The sequence below is a fragment of the Phyllostomus hastatus genome, unplaced genomic scaffold (assembly GCF_019186645.2).
Source record: "Phyllostomus hastatus isolate PE091 unplaced genomic scaffold, TTU_PhHast_1.1 phas_scaffold_129, whole genome shotgun sequence".
In the NCBI taxonomy this organism is placed as follows: Eukaryota; Metazoa; Chordata; class Mammalia; order Chiroptera; family Phyllostomidae; genus Phyllostomus; species Phyllostomus hastatus.
The window spans coordinates 28,206,933-28,233,050 of NW_025334009.1; the positions used below are offsets into that span (position 1 = coordinate 28,206,933).

Genomic DNA, 26,118 nt, shown 5'->3' on the forward strand with positions numbered 1-26,118 from the left:
TTTAGCTGTCATGTCTGCTGAGTCTCCTCCAGTCTGACAGTTCCTCAGTCCTACACTTTATTTCATGACCTTGCAGAAGACTACTAGTGGGTTACTTTATAGAATGTCCCTCAGCTTGGGTTTGCCTCCCATGTTCACAAACAGACAGTTTATGCCTTACAGGGAAGGAGACCACAGAAGTGACATGCCCTTCTCAGGGCATGTATGAATGAGTACCTGATGTTAGCATGTATTACTGGTGATGTTAACCTTAATTATTTGTTCAAGGTGGTGTCTGCCTGGATTCTCCCCTGCAACTTGCTATTCTTCCATTTATAACTACTCAATATTCAAGAGAAATGCCAGCGGTGACTTTCTATTTCTCTCATTCCTTCTACACTTATAGGTTAAAATTCTTCTATAAGGAAGAGCTGTCACTTCTACATTAGCTTATTCGTTCATTTACTTAGTTATATCAGTATGGAATCATGGATATTTATATTATTCTTTGAGGTATTACCCAACACTAGTAATTTTTTTAAAATTTAGATATAGTGAAATTCACTTTCTGTAGTATAGTTCTATGTATACCTATCCTATGCAAACATATGTGCAAAAAGAAAATTTTTAGTAGGAAACAAATAGCTGTTTACCACAGAACCACAGAGAACAACTTCATGCCCCAAAATTATCCTGTGCAGCCCCTTTGTAGTCAACCCTATCCCAGCCTGTGGCAACCCACTAAGCTGTTTTCTTCTTGGTAAGTTTGTGTTTTCCAGAATTCCATGTAATTGGAAATATACAGTATATAGCATTTTAGGTCTGACTTCTTGCGTTAAAACAAAAAGGATTTTAAGATTCATTGATGCTGTTGCTTGAGTCAATAGTTTACTTCTTTTTATTACTGATAATAAAAGTAACAAAATAACAATGATTTCTTTCTATTCCTTTTTATGTACTAGTCTGTTATACAGGTATAACTGTTTTTAAGCTTAGCCATTATTACACTAAAAAGAATATCAGACTCACTGGCCAGCCTCCTTTATCAATACATAGCATGCTTTTGCACACACTGATTTAGTCTTATCTCTGCAAACACTAATTTAGTTTTTATCTCTTAGATCAAGAGTCAGCAAATATTTTCTATAAAGAAACAATAACTATTTCAGGCTTTGCAAGGCACATACATCTCCATTACATGTTCTTTATTTTTTTAACAACCTTTGAAAATTCTTAGTTTATGGGCCATACTGCAAGCTTAGTTTGCTGATCCATCTTAGATAAATAATTATATTCACAAACATTCTAATATGAACTATATCCCCCTAAAGCAATGATGAAAGTCCAAATGCCAGAGAGAGTGTGAAACAGTGTCACCAGCTGTAATTACTAAGAGCTGTGACCGCAGCCGACCGGACTTGATGAGGCAAACAGAAAAGGAGCGCTGGGTGGTTGTGGGGCACACCCCGCGGCCCGGCAGGGCACCACCCACACATCCTGGCACGGCCTCCCAACCCAGGCGGCCGGCATGCGCCTGTGGAGTGGACTGGGCTGAGAGGCACCCAGGCACAGATGAGTGTGTCCATGTGCGTGTTCTGCCAGCACAGCCAGCACCCAACACATTTTGCCAAAAGCTCTTTGTTCATTTACACGAAACTCAATACGTATCCCGCTGTATATTGCTGTCACCCTTGGCTGAAACAATTTTAAAGAAAACTGGCAGATAATGGTTTTAGTTAAAGGCCGTATATAACATGTCCTGGATAAAAGCTGCCCAAATATCTTTAGTGAATGTGTCAAAAATAACATATATTTTTAATTGAAAAGGTTAAACAAGTAAACACACAAACAAATAATGAAAACCTTGGTGATCCAACAAACATCTCTTTCTGCCTCATTACACCCATGGCCCTGACTTATATCATCCGCTTAACTATACACATCTACTCATTTGCTTTCCTCCCTTGGCACCTACCACCTCTGCCTGCCATGCCCGACTTTGCTGGCTAGCTTACATCTGGTCTCATCTCCTCCAGGCCTTCTTTCCTATCCCCTAAAAGCTGTCTCTGCCTCCCTGTGACATGGCGCATTATCACACTGCACTGAAATCATCTGTTTGCTGGTCTGTTTCTCCTACTAGACTGTAGTTCCGTAGAGAGCAGAACACATTATTGGTCTTTGGAATCCTCTGTGTGTAGCAGCATACTGGTCAGCTGAAAAATCATTCTGCTTTATCTTTAAATATCCTACTTTGTCAGTGTTTAATCTGTAGGCAACCACGATATGTAAGTAATGAAGGAGATTCTTAAGTGAAACTAGCCAGTATTTTGCTTTTAAATGATAAGCTAATCATCTGAAGAAAGTATACTCCATGTTCCCATTAACATCAGAGGTTTTAATGCCAAGTGACAAACTGCTGAAAATATTTGAGTTTTCTTTAATGGAGAACATTCATATTCTCACAATCAGCCAGCCAGAGTTCTGCTTTTACTTGAGACGGAAACTGCAACTGATAATTAGATTATTCAGACACATTCCAGACCGGGATGAGCCCCAAGTTCAAAGTTGTTCTTCTGATCTTTTGACAAACTGGCAGCAAATAAAACGTGCAGACATAGTTTTCTAAAACTAACTACATATGGTAGACGTGAGTTGGAAACACAGCTTATTTCATGTGCTTAAAAAAAGAAGTGCAATGCAATAAGCCCTAAACTGATTCAAACTACATTGGAGAGGGAGGATTAAATTACCTAGTATGCTAAATGCAGTTTAAAAAACACAAAGGATAGATACCTGCTTTGTAGAGGATGAATTTTAGGAGACTTGGGCAGCTTGGAAGCCTCAATTCCAAGAAGCTGGATAGCACCGTTGTCAGATGCTATGGCCAAGTAGTGAGAGCCCTGGCAGAATGTGAGGGTCTTGACACGTCCTCCAATCCGGCTATATGTAAGAATAGATCTGCACAAGAGGAAAGGGAGATTGCATTTCTGAAAAGCCACAAGAGCATTATTATTGCTGTTATTAAATAAATATCCACATGACTATTAACAAAAAAATTACTACTTTGACGTCCAGTACTTCTCCTTGACCTCATAACAAAAACAAAAACTCCCCTCAACAGCACTGCTACAAAACTGCCTTTTCTTCTGGCATTTTCAATCAACCATCTTCACACACGTCTCTCCCACCACAGGAAGGCTATCCATCCTCCTTTCCAACTGCAACTCCCATACTGTGGTCCTGATCCAGTTCTCCTCCCACTCCTGCAATACCTTACACCCTATTCCCATGCCCTTCAGTGCCTCTCTGATCCCTCAGATGTGGCCTGGCACAGCTGGGAAACCACTGGCATGGAAGCAAAGGGCGGAGTCCACTACTGACTACCTATACAATCTTGGCCAAGCCACTTAACCTACTCTGTGTGTCTTGGTTTACTCAGCTACAAAACAAGGACCACCCAGTTACCTAACTGGGACACAGTGAAACTCAAACTATAAAACATTCATAAATGTTAAGTATTATTGTAATATCCAGTCTCTGCCACAGACATGCTGACCGCTCAGCTGTCCTCCTTCCTTATATTCACTGCTGAAGTTGTGAAAATCTGACTCACGCAGGGCCAGCTCCCATTACTTCCAACTCCCTCCTTCATCACCAGGCACTGAGGGTGCATACTCAGCCTTCTAAGGAGCCACACTCTAAAAGGTCACAAGCCCCTAATACCAAATTTATTAATCTCTATATTTTGTAATTGATTTCATTTTACTATACAAGTTAATACATATTAAATGTACAAAAATTACTGAAATACAGAAAAGAATATAAATGTCACAGGTTCGATTCCTAGTCAGGCCACATATGTGGGTTGCAGGCCATGGACCCCAGCAACCGTATACTGATGTTTGTTTCTCTCTCTCTCTCTCCCTCTCTCTCTCCGCCCCCTCCCTTCCCTCTCTAAAAATAAATAAATAAAATCTTTAAAAAAAAGAAAAAGAATATAGAAAAGTAAAAACAATTATAATTCTACCACCCAGAGAAAAACACTTAACATTTTATTATATATCCTCTCTATGCATATTATAACATATTCATATTTGCTTTTTAAATACAAAATTGCATTTTATATTTTTTAATCATGTCTCTCTAGTTTACTTTTTAATAACATCAGCTTTGCTGAGATACAATTCACATACCATAAAGTATAACTTATAAAGTATGTAATTCAATATTTTTTAGTATATCAACAGAATTCTGCATAGATCATCAGTATCTAATTCCAGAATATTTTCATCATTCCTAAGAAACCCCCAAAAAAAGCCACCTCACACCCACTAGCATTCACTCCCTTCCCCCCATAAACTTTCTATGAATTTGCCTATTTTAAATATTTCACATAAATGCAATCATGCATTATGTGGCCTTTTATGTTTTTTGTTTTATTTTTTTAAGATTTTACTTATTTTTAGAGAAGGGGGAGGGAGACAGAAAGGGTGAGAAACATTGATGTGAGAGGGAAAAATTGATCAGTTGCCTCCTGCACATGCCCAACAGGAACCAAACCTGCAACCCAGGCATGCGCCCTGCTGGGGAACTGAACCTACAACCTTTTCTTTGCAGGATGGTGTCCAACCAACTGAGCCACACTGGTCAGTGCCATTATGTAGCCTTTTATATCTGGCTTCTTTCATTTAGATTAATGTTTACAAAGGTTCATCCATTCTTTTTACAGCCAAATTATTATTCCTTTGTATGGATGTATCACACTTTGTTTATCCATTCATCAGCTGATGAACACTTGTATAGCTTCCACTTTTAGCCACTATGAATAATGCTACTATAAACATTTATGTATAAATCTTCGTGTGGATATATGTCTCAAACCAGTACCTACAAGGGCTCACCAGTTTGGCAGATGAATAAAGAGAGCCAGGGACAGGGAATGGAAGAGACGGAAATGCCAGTATGCTCAGTCTCTCTCATTTGTTCTCATTCTCTCTGTCCCTCTCCCTCACCCTCCTTCAGTATATCTGTTCCCTGCTCCCTCCTCTGTACTATTTTTGTCATATAAATTACATATGTACATGGGCTCATGAAGTTTTATTATTTTTCTTTATGGGTCATCTTTTAAATTAGACAGCAGGTAAAAATAGTTGCAAAAAACAATTTATACCACATATGTTATACCTGTAGTAATGCTGTTTATTTCTTCACGTGGATTCAAGGTGCTGTCTTTGTCCTGTCCTTATAGCACCAACTCCTTTTAAAAAAAAACTGCTAGCAATAAATTCCCTGTTTAACCTTGGAATGTCTTCATTTCTTTCTCTCTTTTTCTGGATATAGAGAAGTTGACAGTTTTTTTTCTTTCAATACTGGGAAAATGCAATCCCACTGACATTCAGTTTCCATCATTACCAATGAAATGTCAGCTGTTAACCTTACTGAAGATCTCTTGTATATGATGAGTCACTTTTCTCTCATTGCTTTCAAGATCTTTCTTTGTCTTTCAATGGTTTGTTTATCATGTGTCTGGTGTGTTTCTCTTTGATTTTTATCCTACCTGGATTTCACTGAGCTTCTTAGCTATGCAGATTAATATTTTCCATTAATCCTGGGGAGTTGTAAGCCATATTTCTTCAGATAGTCTTTCTGTTCCTTTTTCTCTCTTTTTGCCTTTTGGACTCCTATTATATGTATGTTGGTACACTTGATAGTGTTCCACAGGTCTTTGAGGCAATGTTCATTTTTCTTAATTCTTTTTTAGTTTTTGTACCTTTGACTAGATAATGTCAACTAATCTATCTTGAAGTTCCAGTTATTTTTCTTGCCAGTAGAAATCTGCTATGAAGCCTCTTGAGTGAATTTTTCATTTCAGTTATAGTTTTCAACTCCAGATTTTCTATTTATCATTTCTATCTTCTTATGGATACTGTCTATTTGGTGAGACATTTTTCTCATACTTTCAATTCCTAATACAAGGTTTCTTTTAATTCTTTGAACATATTTTAATAGCTAATTTAAATTCTTTATGTAGTAAATCCAATGTCTGGGATTATGAGATACAATTTCTACTGACTGCCTTTTTTCCCCCTGTGTACTGGCCATACTTTTCTCTTTGCCTTGCTTGTAAATTTTTGTTCAAAACTGGACATTCTAATTAATATGTATCAACTTTGGAAATAAAATTCCAATGTTGTTGGTATTTATTTTATGACTTCCCTGTACTAAGTATATATAATGCCTGTATTCTTTCTAATGTGTGGCCTCTGAAGTCTTTGTTCAGATAGCTTAGCTGTCAGCTAATGACTGGACAACTTTTCTTTGCATGCCTTGAACTGAGTGTTCCTTTGTGGAGGCTCTCTGTGTCTGTGTTCTGGCACAACTTGAACAAAGCAGTTTACAACTCTGCCCTGTCCCTCATTTCCTGCCTGCACAGAGTCTCAAGGTCAACCAGAGGTGAGAATTCAGGGTCTTCTCAGTTCTTTCTCAGGCATGTGCACAACTCTGCATGGGCAAGTGGCCTTACAGACAACCATGAATACATCAATATTTTCAAAAGCTCCTATGCATCTCATCCCCTAGTTCTTCCTTTCAGATTTTTTGTGAGCCTCTTGTTAGCTACAACTGGTAATGCCACCTCAAGCAGATGCAATGTTAAATGAAGAGCACTGATAATTTCAACAAATGTCCTGTGGATGGAGTTTTTCTAAAAAAATGAGGTACAGGTCAGATCAAAAAAAGGTATGCATGGAAAATGGAGGTTTTGAGCCAGCTGATAGAAAGGTCAAATAGTGACAATTCCCTGGAAATGGGGCTTTCGGGGACTTCTAAGGACATATAACCCCTTGAGTGGCTACTGAACTGCTTGTTTTTATGGCTACTGTAGTTGTGAGACTGTTAGTTTTCAAAAGCTACTGCAGAACTTGGTAGAGGGGATAAAATTTAGGACCATATGACTCACTGTTCTGAGAATCAGCTGTTTTCCTTAAATAACATTCTGGACTGATGCAGACTTTAATTAACAGACTTCTGAAAAATTTGATTTTGGTAGTTTTTGCCAGTGTACTCATTGTTTGTTGTGGAGGAGGAGATTTTTGGAAGTCCTTACTGTAATTCCAAAAACAGAAACCCTACATGCTCTTCTTAAACCTACCTTTTTATATTTCATATAAAAAAGTTATTTCCACAATATCAGTTTTATACTTGCATAATAACTTTGTCCAATTTCACTCCTACTGCTAAACCTTTAGTTTGCCTCTAATTTTCTACTATTATAAAGAAAGACCATCTCAACAGCCTTAAAACTAAATCTCTGAGTTTGTTCTTAGCTATTTCCTTAGGCTATGGACTCATAAAGGCTTATGATCTATACTGTCAGAAAGCCCTTCGGGGAAGATAAATGCATCAGCTACATTCCACCAAAGGCACTGCATGAGCATGCTCAAAACTTCATTAGGTTTTCACGCTACTTGGCTTTTTGATTGCAGGACAGAGCTCCCTGTAAGTCCTTTCCTTAAAACTCTCTAATGTAACTTAAATAGCTGCTTCTCTCTCCTTTTCTAACCCCTTTTCTCCCATTCTCAAAGTTCAATTTCCTGAGACTCAGATCTCAGGACTTTGCAGGTCTTTACAACCCTTTGTACCCCTTTCTTCATAACAGTGGTACAACACAAAAACTTCACCTTTAAGCACTACCAGTGACTCTAAATATGTTAACCTAAAACTGGTAACTTTCTTGCACACCCTTCAATTGTTTCAATTCTTCATTGGGCTAAAACTCCAGTTAAATATTTTACTATCATTGAGTACCAAAAGTACCAACCAATCTTCCTAAAATTGAGAAGCTAAATGAGTCAAAAATAAGGTAGAAGAAGCATATATGGAAAATATAATCTAGAATATAATAAACTATTAAGTTGAAAAATCTATGTGAAAGTTAAACAGCAATTTCTCAAGAAGCAGTCTTTAAGGGACAAACTAAAAGTATAACTCAAATAAAAAAAGAAGAAAATGGCAGAGCTGAGATCCAGGTGACTTAAGTCACTAATAATAATTCAATTAGAATATTAAGAGTGGGACCTGGGTAGTCAGTCAGCCAATGTAACACATGGAGGAAAACCTGACTGGTCAGAATGTACCAGTAACATTTCCTAAGGAAACAGTTTTACTGCTCTATCCCAGCCACCTGCTGTTTCCCACTGGGTTCTGGCAATAATAATGGCCTCCTCCTCCCCTCATCAGTTCATGAAGGCATGTGATAAAAGCAACACATTCTGTTCCCTTCCCCTCTTTCCCACCCTGGACCTGGAACAAAGCACCTTCAAGCCAAGTTCTATTGCACTGAGCAGCGAGAACAGATGTGAATGGCAAATCAAGAGAGCAGATGCATCCAGGAGAAATCCAATCTCCTAATCATCATATAAACTTCAACTATACAGTCAGCTAAGTTACCACATTTCCTGGGAAAGCACTGTCTGAAATGTGACACTTAGATACCACTGTGTAAAATATGACACTGGCTCTGTGATAAAAACCCTTTGGGAATTAACAAGTGAGGTTGTACACAGCTAACAGATGACTCTATGCTCTTACTTGAGAGGTTTACTCATGTCAACTAAATTTATCCTCCTAAATAAAAGATACAATGAATGCAAATGGTGATGACAGTAACAAAGACCATTTGGGAAGTAATTGCAGAAGAGATGTTTAAAATACTTTTAAAAATGCTAATCATGGTGGGGAAAATTTTTTTAACAGCTGTAAGGGAGAGAGAAGGCAGGGACTGTCTGTGGAGGAACATGAGTGGAACATTCTGCTGTGATGCTTATGTTCTGTATCTTTAGAGCAATTTAAGTTGCATGGGTGTATTTGTTAAAACTCATAGAGTGCTTCACTTAAGATCTATGTACTTCACAACATGATACTGAGCTCCAGTTTAACAATATGCATGCTGGGTTTTAGGGGAAGTGTACTAATGTCTAGGCCTTACTTTGAAATATCTTTTAAAAAGATGAATTGATAGGAAATTATTAATTACAGAATCTGTGAGACAAGTCTATGGATGTTCACTGTGAGACTTTCGACTTCTCTTACAGGTGTGAAAATTTTGTAATAAAATGCTGACAAAAAATTGCTACACAGAACCAGGATTCTTTTAACATTTTCTGATTTATGTTCTAACCAATGCAATGCTCAAAGAGAATGAATATGGAAACAATAATTAATCAGGATAAAATACAGAGCTCTTTAACCAAAAAAAAACAAACTAACAGCATAAAATTGTAACTGACTGGTAAGGGGTAACTTTTGGTTATCAAAGTTATTTGATTACTTTGTGGTAAATCGTGGTTAATGAAGTGATAACACGAAAAGCACCAGAGATTTTCCACATCATTTTGGGTACATGAGATTCAGTTTTAATTTCTACTGGTTTTCTTTTCAGACTGAGACCAAACTAGGCACAGAATATGAATATGGCAAAGAAGATGGAAATACGGGAACTGGGGGAAGAGATAGGGTGGCCAACAGACTATCAAGTAAGGACATAACTATAAAGTAGTAGAAATCTAAAATACTTCTTAAATCACACTTATCAAAATCATATCGTGTAAATGGCAATGGAAAAAATATAACAAAAAATTGAACTATTATCAAACAAGCAACAGCCAGCCTCAGTGAGCCACCAGCCCTCATACTTCTTGCTGAGTGGCCCCAGGCCTGGCACAAGCAGCAGCCAGCCTAGATTCACAGGTTGGCTTTGCTTGGAAATCTCCTCACTCAGCACAAGTAGCAGCCATCTCAGACTGCTGTATAGCCTAGGCAGGGTGGCCCCGGGCAAAACGCATGTGGGAGCTGACCTTGGCCTACACCACCCAGGAAACCCCAGAACCTGCACACCCAGTAGACAGCTACAGACCATGTCAGAGCACCACCATCTTGGCCCCACATAGCTGATTCTCCATGGAGGGGGGAGGTTGGTGGTCAGTGGTCACAATCAATCCTTGCAACTGACTGGCCTGGGTAAATCCCTCCCACTGACCTGCCAACATCAATCAAAGCCCAACTACTAGAAGAGGGAGTACTCAGGCAACATTAAGGGCACACCTCGAGGACCCAGTTGGAAAGACAGGGGAGGCTGTGCCACTGGACCCTATAGGACACCTACTACATTAGGTCACACTACCAAGACATGGAGCCAAAGCAGCTCTACCTAATACATAGAAGCAAACACAGGGAGGCTGCCAAAATGAGGAGACAAACATGGCCCAAATGAAAAAACAGATCAAAACTCCAGAAAGAACAAATCAAAATGGAGATAAGCAATCTCTCAGAAGCAGAGTTCAAAATACTGGTTGTAAGGATGCTCAAGGAACTTAGTGAGGACCTCAACAGCATAAAAAAGATCCAGGCAGAGATGAAGGATACACTAATTGAAATAAAGAACAATTTACAGGGAAACAACAGGAGAGTGGATGAAGCTGAGAATCTAATCAATGATTTGGAACGTAAGGAAGCAAAAAACAACCAATCAGAACAACAGGAAGAAAAAAGAACCCCCAAAAATGAGAAGAGTGTAAGCAGCCTCTGGGACAACTTTAGAGGTCCAACATTTGCAGCACAGGGGTGCCAGAGAGAGAAGGGAAAGACCTAGAAATTGGAAATCTATTTGAAAAAATGAAAGAAAATTTCCCTAATTTGGTGAAGGAAACAGACATGCAAATCTAGGAAGCAGAAACTCCCAAATGAGATGGATGCAAAAAGGCTCACTCCAAGACACATAATTAAAATGCCAAAAATTGAAGATACAGAATCTTAAAAGCAGCAAGAGAAAAGAAGTTAGTTACCTACAGGGGAGTTTCCATAAGACTGTTAGGTGATTTCTCAAAAGAAACTTTGCAGGCTAGAAGGGATTGGCAAGAAATATTGAAAGTCATGAGAAGCGGGACCTACAGCCAAGACTGCTCTACCCAGCAAAACTATCACTGAGAATCAGAGGGCAGATATAGACCTTCTCAGATAAGAAAAAACTAAAGCAGTTCATCATCACTAAACCATTATTATATAAAATGTTAAAGGGACTTATTTAAGAAAAAGAAGATCAAAACTATGAACAATAAAATGGCAATAAATATATATCAATAATTGAATCTAAAAAATAAACTAGGCAAAGAAGAAGAACAGAGACAGAATCATGGATACAGACAGCATTTTGGTGGTTGCCAGATGGGACAGGGTGTGGGGGAAGGGGTGAAGAGGCAAGTAGAGTAAGAAGTACAAATAAGTAGTTACAGAATAGCCACAGGGATATAAAGTACACTACAGAAAATGGAGAAGCCAAAGAACTTACATGCATGACCCATGGACATAAACAATGGTGTGAGGATTGCCTGAGGGAGTGGTGGGTCCTGGGTGTAGGGGGGCAAGGGTGGAAAAATTGGGACAATTGTAATAGCATAATCAATAAAATATAAAAAAAAGAAAAAATAAACTATTAAATAATAAATAACAGAAAAAAGCACATCATGCATATTTAAAGATTTTGGTATTTCAAGTCATAAATTATCTCCATTTCAACCATAACAGTGAAGCAATGGTAGTATGTGTTTTCCTTGTATAGCTTAGCTGTTCCATCATCTTTTGACTTTTCTTTTGTTCATACTCCATCTAATCCATTCAGCAAATCAGGTTGGCTCTACTATCAAAATATACCCAGAATCTGATCATTTCCCAATACCTCCAGCCCTTGCATGAATTACTGTAGAGGCCTAACAGCTTCTGTCCGGTCCCTCTTCAGTCTATTCTCAACCATCTAATTCAGATCATGTCTCTCCTCTGCTTGGAACCCTCCACAGGCTCCCCACTGCCCTCACAATAAAAGTCAAAGTCCTTTATAGCAGCCTACAAGGCCCTATGTAACCTGGCCCTTCCTGTTCCTCCCTCTCGTTCACTCTGCTCCAGGCACACAGACGTTCCTATTGCTCCTCAAACATGCTAAACATCTTCTTGCCTCAGGGCCTTTGAAATCCTGTTTCCTCTGCCTGGAATGCTTTTCCCCAAGATATCCACATGGTTCTCTTCTTCACCTGTTTCAGGTCTTTCCTCAAATGACAGTTTCTCTGTGAGGTACTCTCTCACCAACCTACTTAAAATTCTACCCTACCGCACCCCTACTGCATTCCCTCTCTTTCCTGCTATATTTTTCTCCATAACATTTTACCATCTAACATACTGTATGTTTTATGTATACTATTGTCCATCACCTCCCACATAAAAGATATTTTTGTCCAATTATCACTGCTATATCCCCGGCACCTAAGACAATGCCTATCATATACAATGTGAACAACCAATAATGTGTTAACCTAATGAATGAATTGACTCTCCAAAGCGTATTTCACCTGGTAGTAGTGGTCTTCCCCTCCATCTTTTGACTGTTCCAGATTTTCACGGTCCCATCATTTGAACATGTTGCAAAGAGCGAGTGTTCATCAGAGACTCGAATTCGATTCACAGCAGATTTGTGTTCATGAAGATGTGCAACTAGTAGCCCTTTAGGACGCCACCCTGAGAAAAAGCAAAGAAGTATATCTTTATGAATACAATCTTTCCCTCCCCCCTCCTATAACCAACAACCAGCATGAGAATAATGATAAGAATTAAATAAAAAGTACCAACAGACAGCCAACACAGAGTCATTTACTAGACCATGACGGATACTATTATCTACCAGGACAACCAAGATAGCAACTAAGTGTTGCTCAAATAGCTTTTAGAAAGGCCTGAGTCCTTCTCTAGTGTTTGAGAAGGCACAACAGTCACTTGCTACCCAGAGAAAAACTGATTACTTGCTCAGTAGTAGCAGGAGATAATGACTATCCTGACGTAGAGCAAACTGGATGCTTGGAAGGCAGCCTGGGCCTGAAATTCTCAAAGACCCAGGTCCACCGTACCAGAAACATCGGGCTGAGGGTTCTTACTCAAACTCTATGAGCTTCAAGTTCCTCAAATGTAAAATGAGGGACATATTACTTAAACCAAAAGGTCACCACAATTAATGAGAGGTACAGAGAGTCTAACATTGTCCCAGGCCCATGGTAAACACCCACGGCTGATTTCCCCTCTACCTGCAATCATTTATTCTATGGCACCAACATGTTAATATAAATGGTATTATAAATTACAGCCTCAGAATGCCCATGGATTTTCTAGTACTTTATGACATCTATACCTTTCTGTTTTATTACACATTTTTATGTATGATTAATTTCCTCTAGTAAATAATAAATTCCCTGAAGCCAAGGGACCATGTTTTATCCATTCTGAATCATTCACAATATCTAGCACATAATTGTCTTTAAGGTCTGATAAATAAAAGTTTATATTAAGTATAACATTTAATATTAAAATTAATCAGTTTTAAAACAAAACAGAAAGCTATGCTGAAGATCATACCATATTAGGAGTTAGCACTGTGCCTAATTAGGTAAGTAATCATAATGTCATTTTAGGATGAAATTATTTTTTGCCACAAACAATAATCGAAACCAATACTACTTCCAAACCTGGCTTACTCTATGATAAAAAATAGAATGTTTCCCACTGGATTTCTAGCCCACATGTTTGGGAAGAACAGCTGCACACGATTTTTGAGGAGGATATGCTGGATTTGAAAATGATCAGAAACACTTTGTCATGAAGTCTAGATAATCTCCCAGGCTAGGCTGAACATTTCCCTCTAGAGAAAATCAATTTCACACAGCCACTCAAGTGTGGAAAGAAAAAAATTATGAGTCCCACAGTCGTTGCACAATTCTTGAACCACAAAATTTGACACCTTTTCTGTGATTACTATATAAAATGCATAGCTCCACTTAAGTAAAATGCCACTTAAAAAGATAGATTCTACCATAAAATAAAGTAGATAGTTTGCGGTCAACTTATTTTTTTTTAAAGCAGGATTGGTAAATAATACTGAACTATATTACAGAAACAACTTAAATATTCAAGGATATTTCTTTTGAATGACCTGACATGCCACTTACTACTTAACAATACTTTCTAAATCTTTAAATCATTTGTCTTCACAAGCATTCTCCCTGAGTTCACAACAGGAGCCCATGGAAATTCACATAATTTTAAAATCTCTACACATAAACACATTATGCATTTCTCCTCAGTTTTCAAGATGAATTTTTATTATTAGTATCTATACATAGAAACTCATTAAAATATTTTTCAAAATCTGCCAATCTAATATCAAAGACTAGCTCCACCACATTAAACCGGGCAAGTCTGTCAACATAGCTGAGCCACATTTTCATCTGCAATATCTCTAAATTTCTTTTAAATCTTCCCAGAATATAGGAGTGTTTCCCCAAAATCTTAATGTCGATAATTGTTGAATGCTAGGTATATTGGTGATATTGTTCTCTTTTCAAAGTATCCACAATTTTCTAATAGTTTTTACTATTTTTGAAAAAGAAATTAAGATGTTAACCCCTTCAGATGTTAAAAGTTGAAGTTTACTCCAAGAAGCCTGACAACACCCACCGAGGAAGCGGCACGACACTGAAGCAGGCAGGAGGAACCCTTACGTGACAGGCGAGGAAAGCAGACTGCAGACAGGCTACCACAGTAAGTGGTCTAATAAACAAGGCACTGCTAGTTGCCCCTACAGCTAAGAAGATCCAAACTCCACAAATAATGACTTCTTCTACTAGGCTTCCAAAGCAACGGCTTGTTCTTACTTCCTTTGCCTGGCAGTTAATTATCAGTACCCTGAATTAGATTCTAGGCTTCGGCATGGGCTGAAATACAGCTCCCTAGCCATGGCGCTTTACCAGGTGGTGGCGGTTTACTCTCCCACTCAGCATTTTCCATCATCTGCTTGGCTATCCTCTCAGCATTACACTGCTCCCGCTTCTGCTGGATGAGTTGCTGCAGCTCAGTCTTACAAGTCGTGATCCGAATCTGGTAGGTGGACGGTAAAATTGTACTACTTAAAACCTGTATTGTTGGTTTTCTACTTTGGACATTTGTCACTTCTGGAACCTGCAAAACAACAGAATTACAGGTATTTATGTCATAAGCAAAGTGTATTTGATAATAACCTATATTCCCTTTATTCATTGTATCAGCTTTTTGTCCTTATTAATGTACCAATTTTTTAAATCCACTTAAATCAATGTTTTTCATGGAAACCTAGTTAAAATGAAGTTTAACCACAAATATTACATTTCCAAACTTCTCCATTAAAAAAAATTATAAGTGCAGCAATAACATTAAACAAAAATCCTCAGTAAGTTAAGTAAAAAGAAGAAATAGAATTTTATCCGTTTGTTCAGTTAATATTTTCATTTAAAATACGACTGGCTAGGGAAGAGTTACCTTAAATTATAAACTTCACATACATCAAAATCAGCATGACATTTTCACACATGGCCAACTTGGGACTTTTCTTCCCAGAAGTATTTTTGTTATTTTACAACTATAACTACGTTATACTAAAGGAAGAATAAAAAGAGATTTAAAAGGCTCGCTGCAGACTAATTATAACCACAGTTCATAATGATGTCTTCAATCGCAATTTCAGATAATTTTATTAATGAGTGCTCTAAAACAAGACCTTTCCGGTACTTTCAATAACTAGATTTCCTCTTGGCTATCAAGTTAAACATACACCTGTCTTAAAAAGACACATCATCTCGAGGACAAGTCACTATATTGATTTTTCCAGTACAGCACACACAGCCTTCAAACATCCCAAAGAGAATGGGACTGGAAGACAAAAGGAAGACTATTGCCTGAGGACAGTACCTGCGGAGAAGTTGACAAGGGGACACAAATGCCAGCAGAGGACTCAGAACGAGGAGGCTTCCCAGTCTGAATCGCCTCCTGGTCACTCGCTTTGGGCAGGGCCTGTGGGATGTTCGGTGGTTCCAGTGACCCAAACATGCTTTTCCATTCTTCATTTACATTTGAGTCTTGTTTCACATGTTTTCTAGCTATGAAAACAGATTCAGAATAGACTGAAGGAAGCCTCAAAAACCAGTATGTGCTTTTATTCCTTTTTTTTTTTTTGGTGGGGAGGACAGCAATGGACTTCCCATCCTATTTGTCCTTTATGATCTCTAATTTATTTATATTTCTATAGTAACCCATTAACTCTCACTTCATCCCTAGGGCAGATGGAACAGATGTACTTTCAATGGTGTTAATAATTAGACTTAATTGCTTCCTAGTTTCCCAAGGCTAGCTCATTTCAAGTAACCACTTCTCATATGAATAACCAATAATAAAAAATTTTTCAAATGCCACTGACCACGCTGGTAAATAGGACCTATTTGTAGTATTGGTTACTTAAGAAAACAAAGTAAAAATAGAAGAAATTAAAAAATCAATTGATATACAGCTACCTCCTGACATGAACAGATGAGAAATCCTTTTTTTATCATCTGATTACAAAAAGTATATAAAGTAACACAAAGTTCTAGCATCACCAAAATATTACATGAATTACCCCCACAAGTTTGTATTCCTCATAACTGTATAGTTTAATAATGCACTGCCATATTATTTTATAAAAATAACTTGCCTTTTCTCCTATTTAACTAAATATGTTGAACAGTTTTTTCACCATTCCCCTATTAACGAACACTTCAATTATTTCCTTTTTTCCCCACACTGAGAACACTATTATATATATATATCCCTTCACATGCATGTCAGTTTTTCTTAGGAGAAATTTCCAGAATTGAGAGTCAAAGAGTAGACATTCCCTTCTAACAAGAATACATTCAATTTATAACCCCACCTACTGTGTACGAAATGTGGTTCCCTGCACCCCTGCTGACACTAGGCATCATCAGTCTCCGCTACAGCAATCATACAGGCAGAGAACGGCATGCCATTGTTTTAATTCACATTTCTTTATTTACCTTTCCTAACACATGCATTTCTATTCTATCAGTCGTATGTTCAAGCCCTTCACTATTTTTCCTGTGGGGGTGATTCCATTTTTCTTACTCATCTGTGAGTGCTTTACGTATTATGGATGCAAACCACTGATAGTCATAAATACTTCATCTCAAATTTGGCAGTTAGAGGTTTATTTTAAGCATAATTTATCAGCTGATAATTGAACAGAGGGATTTTTTAAAGTCATGTACTCAGAAGTCATCTCCAAAAAGCGTTAAGAGAAAAAGACTTGAGATCTTGAAAACCTCATACAATCAATGTCACTGTCATCATTACAAGAGCTGACAGTTCTAAATCTCGAGGCTTCAAATGGTTAAGGCTGCTCTGGTATCCACTCTCTTGTATTCCATTGTTAATAACAAGACTTTCTTTCAGTTCACTGGGCATGACTTAATAATAACAAACTAGAAAACAAAATCTCATTTTATATAGACTATTGGCTTTGAGTTAGAGTTCAAAGGATTCAAAAATAGAGCCCTCACTAGGTAGCTCAGTTGGTTGGAGCGTCATCCATATACACCAAGGTGGTAGGTTCGATCCCGGGTCAGGGCACTTACAAGAATCAACTAATGAATGCATAAGTAAGTGGAACAACAAATCAATGTTTCGGGGTTTTTTTCTCTTTCTAAAATCAACAAATTTTTAAAAATCATTAAAAAGGATTAAAAATAGAATTTCATCTTCAACCACACACCTCTACACAGAGGCAATACTTTTATTACCAGAGCTTTTATTACAAGGGCTTTGGAGTCAGGCTTTGATTTGAATCCTGATTATGACACATACAGAGCTATGATTTTTGCAGGTTACTTAGTTTCTTAACTGTTACTTCACTTCCTCATTTTTCCTCCCCCAAATCTCCCTGCTACATAATAGAGTCACTCACTGTATGAAAGTGCTGTATCTGAGATATGTGACTAAAGCTAAAAGCAGGTTTATGAAAAAACTAATAATACATGCTGAACACACACAAACACACAAATGCACTGACCTCGCTTGTCATCTGGCTCCTGTTTGGTTCTGACAAGATCTACTTGTCTCCCAGTTATGCCCAAGGCTGCCAAGTCAATGACACCTTTCTGACTACTGTCATGAAGATGGCTCTGGTCCACTATGTTGGCCTTTGCTTTGTTAGATTTCATCATGAAGTCTTTCAATGCCAACAGTTTGTCTTCCTCTTCCTCTGTCATTCCCTAAAACCAAATAAAACCACATGTTATGCACTATTTTTGCAAACAGTAACAATAGCCGTCGGAATGACTAACAACTGAAAGGTCACACCACCCAATTTAAAATTCTAAGAGTCAGCATGGTAAAATGAAGCAACAGCAAGAGAAAAGAAAACTATCAATACAGAGCAATATCCCACAAGTCCTATCTGCCAGAGCACACTCTCTCCATTAGGGCACTTTCTACACTCTATCATGATTTACATCTTAATTTTTTTCTAAATGAGAGCATTGGAGTATAATCCATCTTTGAAATCTCCCAAGAACTGAATGCACTGCCTGGTATCTAGCAGATCTTTTAATATATAACTTCAAATAAACATTTCATATCTAAACCAAAATCCAGGGAATACAGTATTAGGCAAAAGAAAGTACACCCACTTCCACCTTGCTCCTGGAAGTGTTGAGAATATTACATGAGCCGCTGTACAGGAAAGCACTTTCAGATACAGAGAACATTCTACACACCTCTGGAATTCAAGACACGGTGGCTGAACTGCAAATGTGAGCGGCACAGCCACTAGCACTTTAGAATAAATCTATGATTGGAGTCACACTGTCCAGGTTCAAATCTCAGCTCCATTACTTACTCTCTGTGTGACCTTGTGCAAGATACTCAATTTCTATGCACCCCTATTTATCTATAAAATAAGGATAATTGCTAGCACCCATTTAACAAAATTAGAACATTTTTCAGGTTATGAATTTTTTTTACAGGTTAATCCCACCCAAGACACTAGAATACTTGAAACTGTCTAGCCACTAATAAATGCTAAATAATTAATTCAATGTGCAACTTCAGTATTCAGATAAATCGAACTATTCTGCATTTTCTTAACTTTCCAACCATACACAGAATCCTCTAGAATGTTTTTATTATGCAAATAAAAAGTTAATAAAATGTAAATGGCAATTCCCAAGGTCTCAATCTAGAATCCCAGTAGAGTTTAAGACAATACTCACAACCCACGGTCATAACAAGACAAACACACCCTAGAAAGTTAGAAAGCTAAGAAATAATAAAATTGCATTAAAGTACAGTAACCACAGAGAGAATCTTGACTTTTTTATCCTATTATCCTGATATTTTTTCAGGATAATTTAACTTCTCATAAAATGAGAAGTTTTTAACTTCTCATAAAATGTGCCTAGAGTAGACAGTTTTTTAGCTATAGTAAGAGTTCCATTCTTTTTCTTCGTCTGTTTTAGTTCATAAGAAAGAGAGGGCTCTGTTTTAGACCACAAAGGGGCAGGTCATTGTAAGGGCCATTAAAAGGACCGACACACTGATATATGCCACCTGATACATGGAGACACCTTAAAAATATTTTGCTAAGATGCCCTAGCCAGGTGGCTCAGTTGGTTGGAGCGCCACCCCATACACCAAAAGGTTGTGGGTTTGATTCCTGGTCAGGACACATACCTAGGTTGCAGGTCCGATCCCAGGTCTGAGCATAAACAGGATTTCTTACTCACATCAATGTTTCTGTTTCTCTTTCTCTCTCCCCCACCACCCTTTTTCTCTAAAATCAATAAACATATCCTTGGAAGAGGATAAAATATATGTATATGTGTATGTATGCATGTGTGTGTATATTGGTGTATGTATGTGTGTGTGTGCATGTGTATTTTTTAAGAGAAAGAAGCCAGATACAAAAGGCCATATATTGTACGATTCCATTCATATGAAATATCCAAAATAGGCAAATTTGTAAAGACAGAAAGTAACATTTGTCACTTTTAAAGTAAGGAGTGAACTCACTTTGTATTCTGTGTTAGTGCCTGATCAACCCGACAGGAATAGAACAGGGCGCTCTCGCAGACAAGACCTGCCTGAAACAGCCCGCCATGTGTCATCTCCAGATGCTGAGTCCCACTGAAAATCTGCAGTACAGGCAGATTCCAACTTCCATATGGGGAATATTCCAAAAGTGTGCTTTAAGTCTATTATCTGGAACTCTGCACATATTTTCCCATGGAAACAATGGCAGGCTGGTCTAGAAAGACCTATTTTACCCATGCTGTATCTTAAGTGTAGCTCTGCAGAAAAGAGCTCTGTAGAAAAAAAAAGTTAAAAAAGAATTCTATGGAGTGTTCAGAATTCCCACTTCTGGAGGCTATAAACATGTCATTTCCCTCTGCAGCCCTGACATTAGGAAGGACTCAATTCTACTAGTAATCCCGAGAAACTCAGGTAGTGCAAGAACCAAAATGAAGTGAAGGCAGAGAGAAGACTGGCAAGTGGCTGGAAGACATGAGCTGCACACGGACGTCTTCCTAAGTCCACACAAAACCTACTCAAGCTTCTCCACCTTAGCTCCCTGCCCTCTGTTTGCTTTGTGAAGCAAGATAGCATGGTGTAGGAGCACGGGCTTTCGAGTGAGACAGGTTTAGGTTTAAAACTCAGCTTCGAAACTTACAGAGTTGTGTGAACATAGTCAAGCTAGCAACCCTCATTGATTCTTAGTTTCCCTACCAACAAAATGGGGATAACATCTGTTGTTCAAGCTCATTTTAAGAACACTTACACACTAGAGACAGTACCAACTACAGTGAGAGACTCACAGGTCCTCAAAAAATGAAAGCTAGTGTTTTTCAGCTGTTACTACTTCTGAGGATCTCTGAGATTCTGGCCTGCTCTTCCTTCTACTAGCAGCCCCTGTCCCTTGAAACCGAGTACTCACCTTTAGGAGTCTCCTAAAACCATTATTAACAACAACAAAAAAAAACCCCAGGGGAGTGCATATTCCTCTTTCCCCACTCATGCAAATGAGGGGATAAATGACAGACAAATGAACACATCGAGCAAACATGTAGAGGAACAAAAGTCAGTGAGTTTTAATGATCTCGTCACAGAGGCTGGCACTGAGGGAGCAGCAACGGTGGATTGGGGAGAACAGCAGGAAGCAGCAAGGCTACAGAAACTGCTCCTTCCCTCTCTGTCCTTCCACCCACGTCAGTGGCAAAACCTACACCCAGAGCAAGAAGAAAAGCAAGAACAAGAGTCCACAGTGGCTCCACAAAGTAACTAATGACTTACAATGAAAAAGAAATTTCAGAACAGAGGTTTTTAATTTAATATACAGAATTTGCAGGAGAGAAATACAAAGAGTCACACCACCCAAGCCCAAAGATATCTCTAAATTGGGGTGGTTTTCAATGCATACTAAAATCTTTTTGTTAAGAATTACTTAGGAGAAACAACAGAAAAATATGATTCACTCTCCAATTTTCCATATTTTGCTTTCTAAAATAAAAAATACATCTATCATAAGAGCCAAGGTTAAAAGAAAACCCAAAGAAAGAGCTCTTTAACAATTCAAGTCATACCAAATTAAGTCTCCTAATATACAGGAAAAAGAACCACTGGCCCGGAAGGGACACTCAGAGGCAGCTCTAGCCTCCAGCAAAATTTAGACCTACAAGAACCAAAATGGTTACTGAGGGGCCTCCCATAGGCCACTGTTCATGTGCTCAATCACTCAAACCAACGTTTGGACATCAAACTGTACTGGACATTCAGTGACAAGTACAATAAATGAAAGGACTGACATTCCAAAACTAATCAAATTCTATCTTGCAACCGTAGCATTTTCTTATCATTTTTACTCATTAGACAAGATATGACTGACAAGCATTCTCTTAACCAAAACATACTGCAGACTTAAAACCAGTCATTAAGGTTGTCTCTCAGAATTCTCTTTATGACTCACAGAGCATTTATTCAAAAATTATATTCTTTATTTCTAATCATTTTTTTCCTACCTTGAAATCTCTAGGTTCCACCCATCCCTCTTAAAACAGGATGCTGAATCTAGACTTAGTATTTCTAAAGAGGTCCTACCAAGTATAATATACAGATTACTTCATAGTTCTAACAAGATTTGTTAATTGATCCAAATTCAAAGGCATTTAAGATACAGTAGTAAACTGTTGGTCTGTTCAATTTAAGATGCATTACGAATCCCAGTTATTGCAGCTGTCTGCATGCAGTGAGAACTCTCTAAATTTGGACTGAAATAAACCAGGAATTTTTTGGATTGTATCTGTGCTTTGTAATGTTTCTTCTAATTAAATTTCACTATGTTTCTAGTGAAATATGAAAATGAAACAGACCATTACTTAAATCTAAGTTTACACCTACTCTGTCCCTCATTTATACAGCCAGTAATCACCAAGGAAACTTATTAGGTCTCCCATGACCTTATTTAGGTCAACTCAATAACTTCTCATCATCCTAGTACTTCCTAGAAACCAAAGTAAATGCACAAAACAGACTTATCTACTTCCTTAGTCTGAATGCAGCCTAAGCAACCAAAAATATCTGTAATGGCTAAATGGATGCTTTAATGTTTTTATGAAAGGCGCATTTAAATGTAAGATTTCAGGAAGATGATACAACCTGGGAGAGCAACTTCTTCAGAAGCTGTGCAATGGCAGGATCCTCGGGTGGAGGGCAATCAGGAAGAGACCCATTTCGTTTCTTCTGACGCATGTGCAGATGTCTGAACAAGCTAGTAATATCTTTAGACCTCAAAGCATAATCAAATATAGAACGACTTACTGGCTCTTTTAAAACACTGAGTAGAACAAGTTTTTTTTCAATCTGTAGCAGAAAAATAAAAAGAATCAGCCAAAAATACACTTTTACAGTTACTTTCACATTCGATACAACCTGTGTAAAGTTAACACAGGTATTTATTTTCTATGGAAATGTAAGATATGAACATCTGCAATTTTCACTTAGAAGAAAAAAAGAATACCAGTGACCTTTACAGAACTAAGGTATTTCTTCTTTTTATTGTTAGCATCTGAGTACAAATCTGTGCCCATGATACTGAAAGACTAATAATAAATACCTAGACTAGAAAGGTCAGAAAATGAAGAAGATTTTTCTAGATACCAAAATGTCAGATGACTTCCTAGGTCTAAAAAGTACCTGCAGTTCACAGGTCTAACACCAAGAAGTGCTGATCCTGAAAAGATGCTCAGCAGTCATAGGGCTTCCCTTCAGCCACCAGGTTTTCCCAGTAGCTTCAACTACTTCTAAAAAAAACATGACTCTCTCCACAGACTTCATAAAATCCTTCTTTTTATTGTCCCCAAGAATACTCTCCTTGTCAATGCATTTGTAATAAAAAGGATGAACACTACTAATAGCAATCAAGAGGACTTTCTTTAGATATATTTAACTATCTGGTGAGTTGGCCAGTGGAAACCAGCATATTAAGGGTATCTTTGTCTAAATCAAACTGTAGAAAGGTATGATTTATGAAACACATGGATAATTAACCTCTCACCTCCTGATACTGGCCTTGCAAAATATAAAGCAATGATAAAAGCAAAAAAAAAAAAAATTAAAAAGAATTTCTGAGAAAACAGAATGGTATAGATATTTAACAAACTGCTTATATGTCAGGTTTGTAATAATAAATCACGATTAAAAGTTATTACAAAAATGAATACAATTCTTAAATCCCAGAAACATTTCACATTGTGTTACAAAAACATTTTCTAAACAAACTTCTAAATAGTATAAGTCACAGGTGGCAAACACAAGGCCCGTCACCTTGTTTTATCCGGCCCGGTACCTTGTTTCTGCCTAGCAGCAGCGTCAAACTCTCGCTTCACTACTAAGGAGAAGTTACATTTATACAGTCCTAAAATTACATTCAGCCCTTTGAAGGCAACCGTGAGGCTGATGTGGCTCAACCAAAGTGAAAATGAGTTTGACACCCCTGGAATAAGTGGTCAATAGTAGTAGGAATCTCTAGACCTGATTTTCAAGGAAACTAATAAACTTCAAAACAGGGGGCATATTTTCTAGTAATATTATCCATCTTTCATGTATAAATTGTTCTTGGAGTAAAAATAAAAAATTCTACACACAATAAAGAATGATGATCCCCCAAAATGGATGAATCTATGGGGAAAAGAAAGAGCTGAAGGCACAGCCAAATCCTCCTCATTTCCAGAAGAGACCCAAGGCCACTTTCTCCCAGAAAAGGGACTGTGCACTGGGATATGTAAGTAGCAGAAAGCCAGAAACATGTGAATTTGCAAAAGAGAAACAGAGTTTTAGTAAAAATAGTATACTTCAGGATGTTTTAACAGCCAGAACTATCTGTCAACAGTCCACTCAATTTGAATACCTACTTTGATAGTTGGCTGTCTAGCAGATAAAAGGTATGAACACTGACAAAGCGGGTAAACAACTGCCTTGTACAAAGCAAAGACCCAAGAGTTCCTCATCAAGTGCTATTCTGCTAGGCAAGAGAGGGGTTGTCATCATTAGATTAAAAAAAAAAAGAAAACAAGAACCAAATAGTGGCCAAAAAAACAAGCACTTGAAAAAGTTTTATACGCTCAATTGGACTGAAATCTGTCATACTTTTAAAAATAAAAGCAGAGGTCTATCAATAATCATTTCTGCTATATTTCACTTGAAGAGCTTTACAACATTTCACATACAAAAATAAACTATGAACCATTAGGTGGTATATTATGCATTGCATGATATATAACATAATAGCCTCTTGACCTTCTCTCACCTTCAAAAGTGTCTGTTCCGTTAACTAGTGTGAAAGAGCTAGCTCTAGCCTAATTTAATTAAATAAAAAAGGGAATCTCTAAAACCATTTTTTAAATGCAGTTTGGAGGGAGGACTGATTCCAAGTTGAAACAGGCGTACCTGTATTATCGGCTGAGTAATATACGGGTCCAGGTAAGGCATCAGCTTACAGTACACATCAGCTGTGCTTATCTGATGAGCTACCACTGTGATAAACCCCACGGCACCATAGCGTATCCACAGATTGGGATGACACAGAAAGGGGGCTGAAGAAGGAAAACAAGGAATGGATTAAACCACGTTCACCAACAGTTTCAAACTGTCAAGATAAACTTTCACCTTGTTACACAACTGATAATAAAGATTATACCATGTGCTACTTACTATTGGGTGCCCTCACACACTCAATTATCCTGAGGCGTAAACTCAACCAAGTCAACATACTGATATAATATTCCCTATCATAAAACTCAGCAATACCATGACAGAATAAAAACAGCTACCTCCTTTCTGAGAATTTAAATTTATAGTTTTTAGTCAGGGCTGAAGATGCGTGGGCATCTATTCATTTAAAAGACTGGATTAAAAACTACTAGAGAGAGAGAGACATAAAAAGCCCCAAAACTATCCAGCACCTCTTATTCCCCTTCCCACTTCGCTGAGTAAGTCCAAGGACACGTCCTCTACCACATAAGGATTGAAGAAATGAGTAAGCTGTCTCTTCTCTAAGCCATAGCATCAAGATTAAGGAAACAATTTTACCTGACATTCCTTTTCATTAAAAGGTTTGATCAAATCTAATACATCACAAGGCATTACAAATGAAAACTAAAAAGCAGAAAATATAATGCCCATTCTCAAAGAGTTTAAAATGTGAGATTGAACCAGAAAATTAAATATCTTTTCACCTCTTTTAACCACTTCATGTACTATGCCTAAAACCAGTGGTTTCAGCTGAACATAGATTAAGAATAAAATTCAAACTTCTAAAAGAAAAAAAAAATTGTTATTAGTTCTGATGTTCAAAAACATCAGCATTTAGAGGATATTAATTTTATAAGGAGTTAATGCCAACAGAGAGAAATAAGAACAATGTCACATGCTAATATTATAGTACAAAAAGGGGAAGGAGAAAAAAACTTCTTCAAAATATGTCTGCAAAGTTCTCCCATTCCAATTCTTTTCATTGCACATGGAGGTTTTGATTGTTTCATAAACATCCTGCAGCCTCTGATACCTCCTACAAGAGAGAGCTAATAAATTCCCTCTGACAATGGGGAAAACAAGGAATGGAAAAACACTGGAAAAAAAAAAAAACACCAAAAAGTAACTAAACCCAAAACAACTTGGCAGGAGTTGGGCACT

The 26,118-nt window shown here is 37.7% G+C and overlaps 1 protein-coding gene across 1 annotated transcript in view; it reads right to left on the reverse strand.

Moving 5' to 3' along the window:
* PIK3R4 (phosphoinositide-3-kinase regulatory subunit 4) overlaps positions 1 to 26,118 on the reverse strand; it is a 58,654-nt gene that overhangs the window by 8,445 nt on the left and 24,091 nt on the right. Inside the window, exons 8-14 of the mRNA XM_045857266.1 lie at positions 24,874 to 25,019; positions 22,585 to 22,788; positions 17,945 to 18,146; positions 15,793 to 15,980; positions 14,817 to 15,027; positions 12,375 to 12,540; positions 2,773 to 2,937 (exon numbers count right to left, since the gene is read on the reverse strand). Of these exons, the coding sequence (XP_045713222.1) occupies positions 2,773 to 2,937; positions 12,375 to 12,540; positions 14,817 to 15,027; positions 15,793 to 15,980; positions 17,945 to 18,146; positions 22,585 to 22,788; positions 24,874 to 25,019 (1,282 nt within the window). The remainder of the gene's footprint in view (positions 1 to 2,772; positions 2,938 to 12,374; positions 12,541 to 14,816; positions 15,028 to 15,792; positions 15,981 to 17,944; positions 18,147 to 22,584; positions 22,789 to 24,873; positions 25,020 to 26,118) is intronic.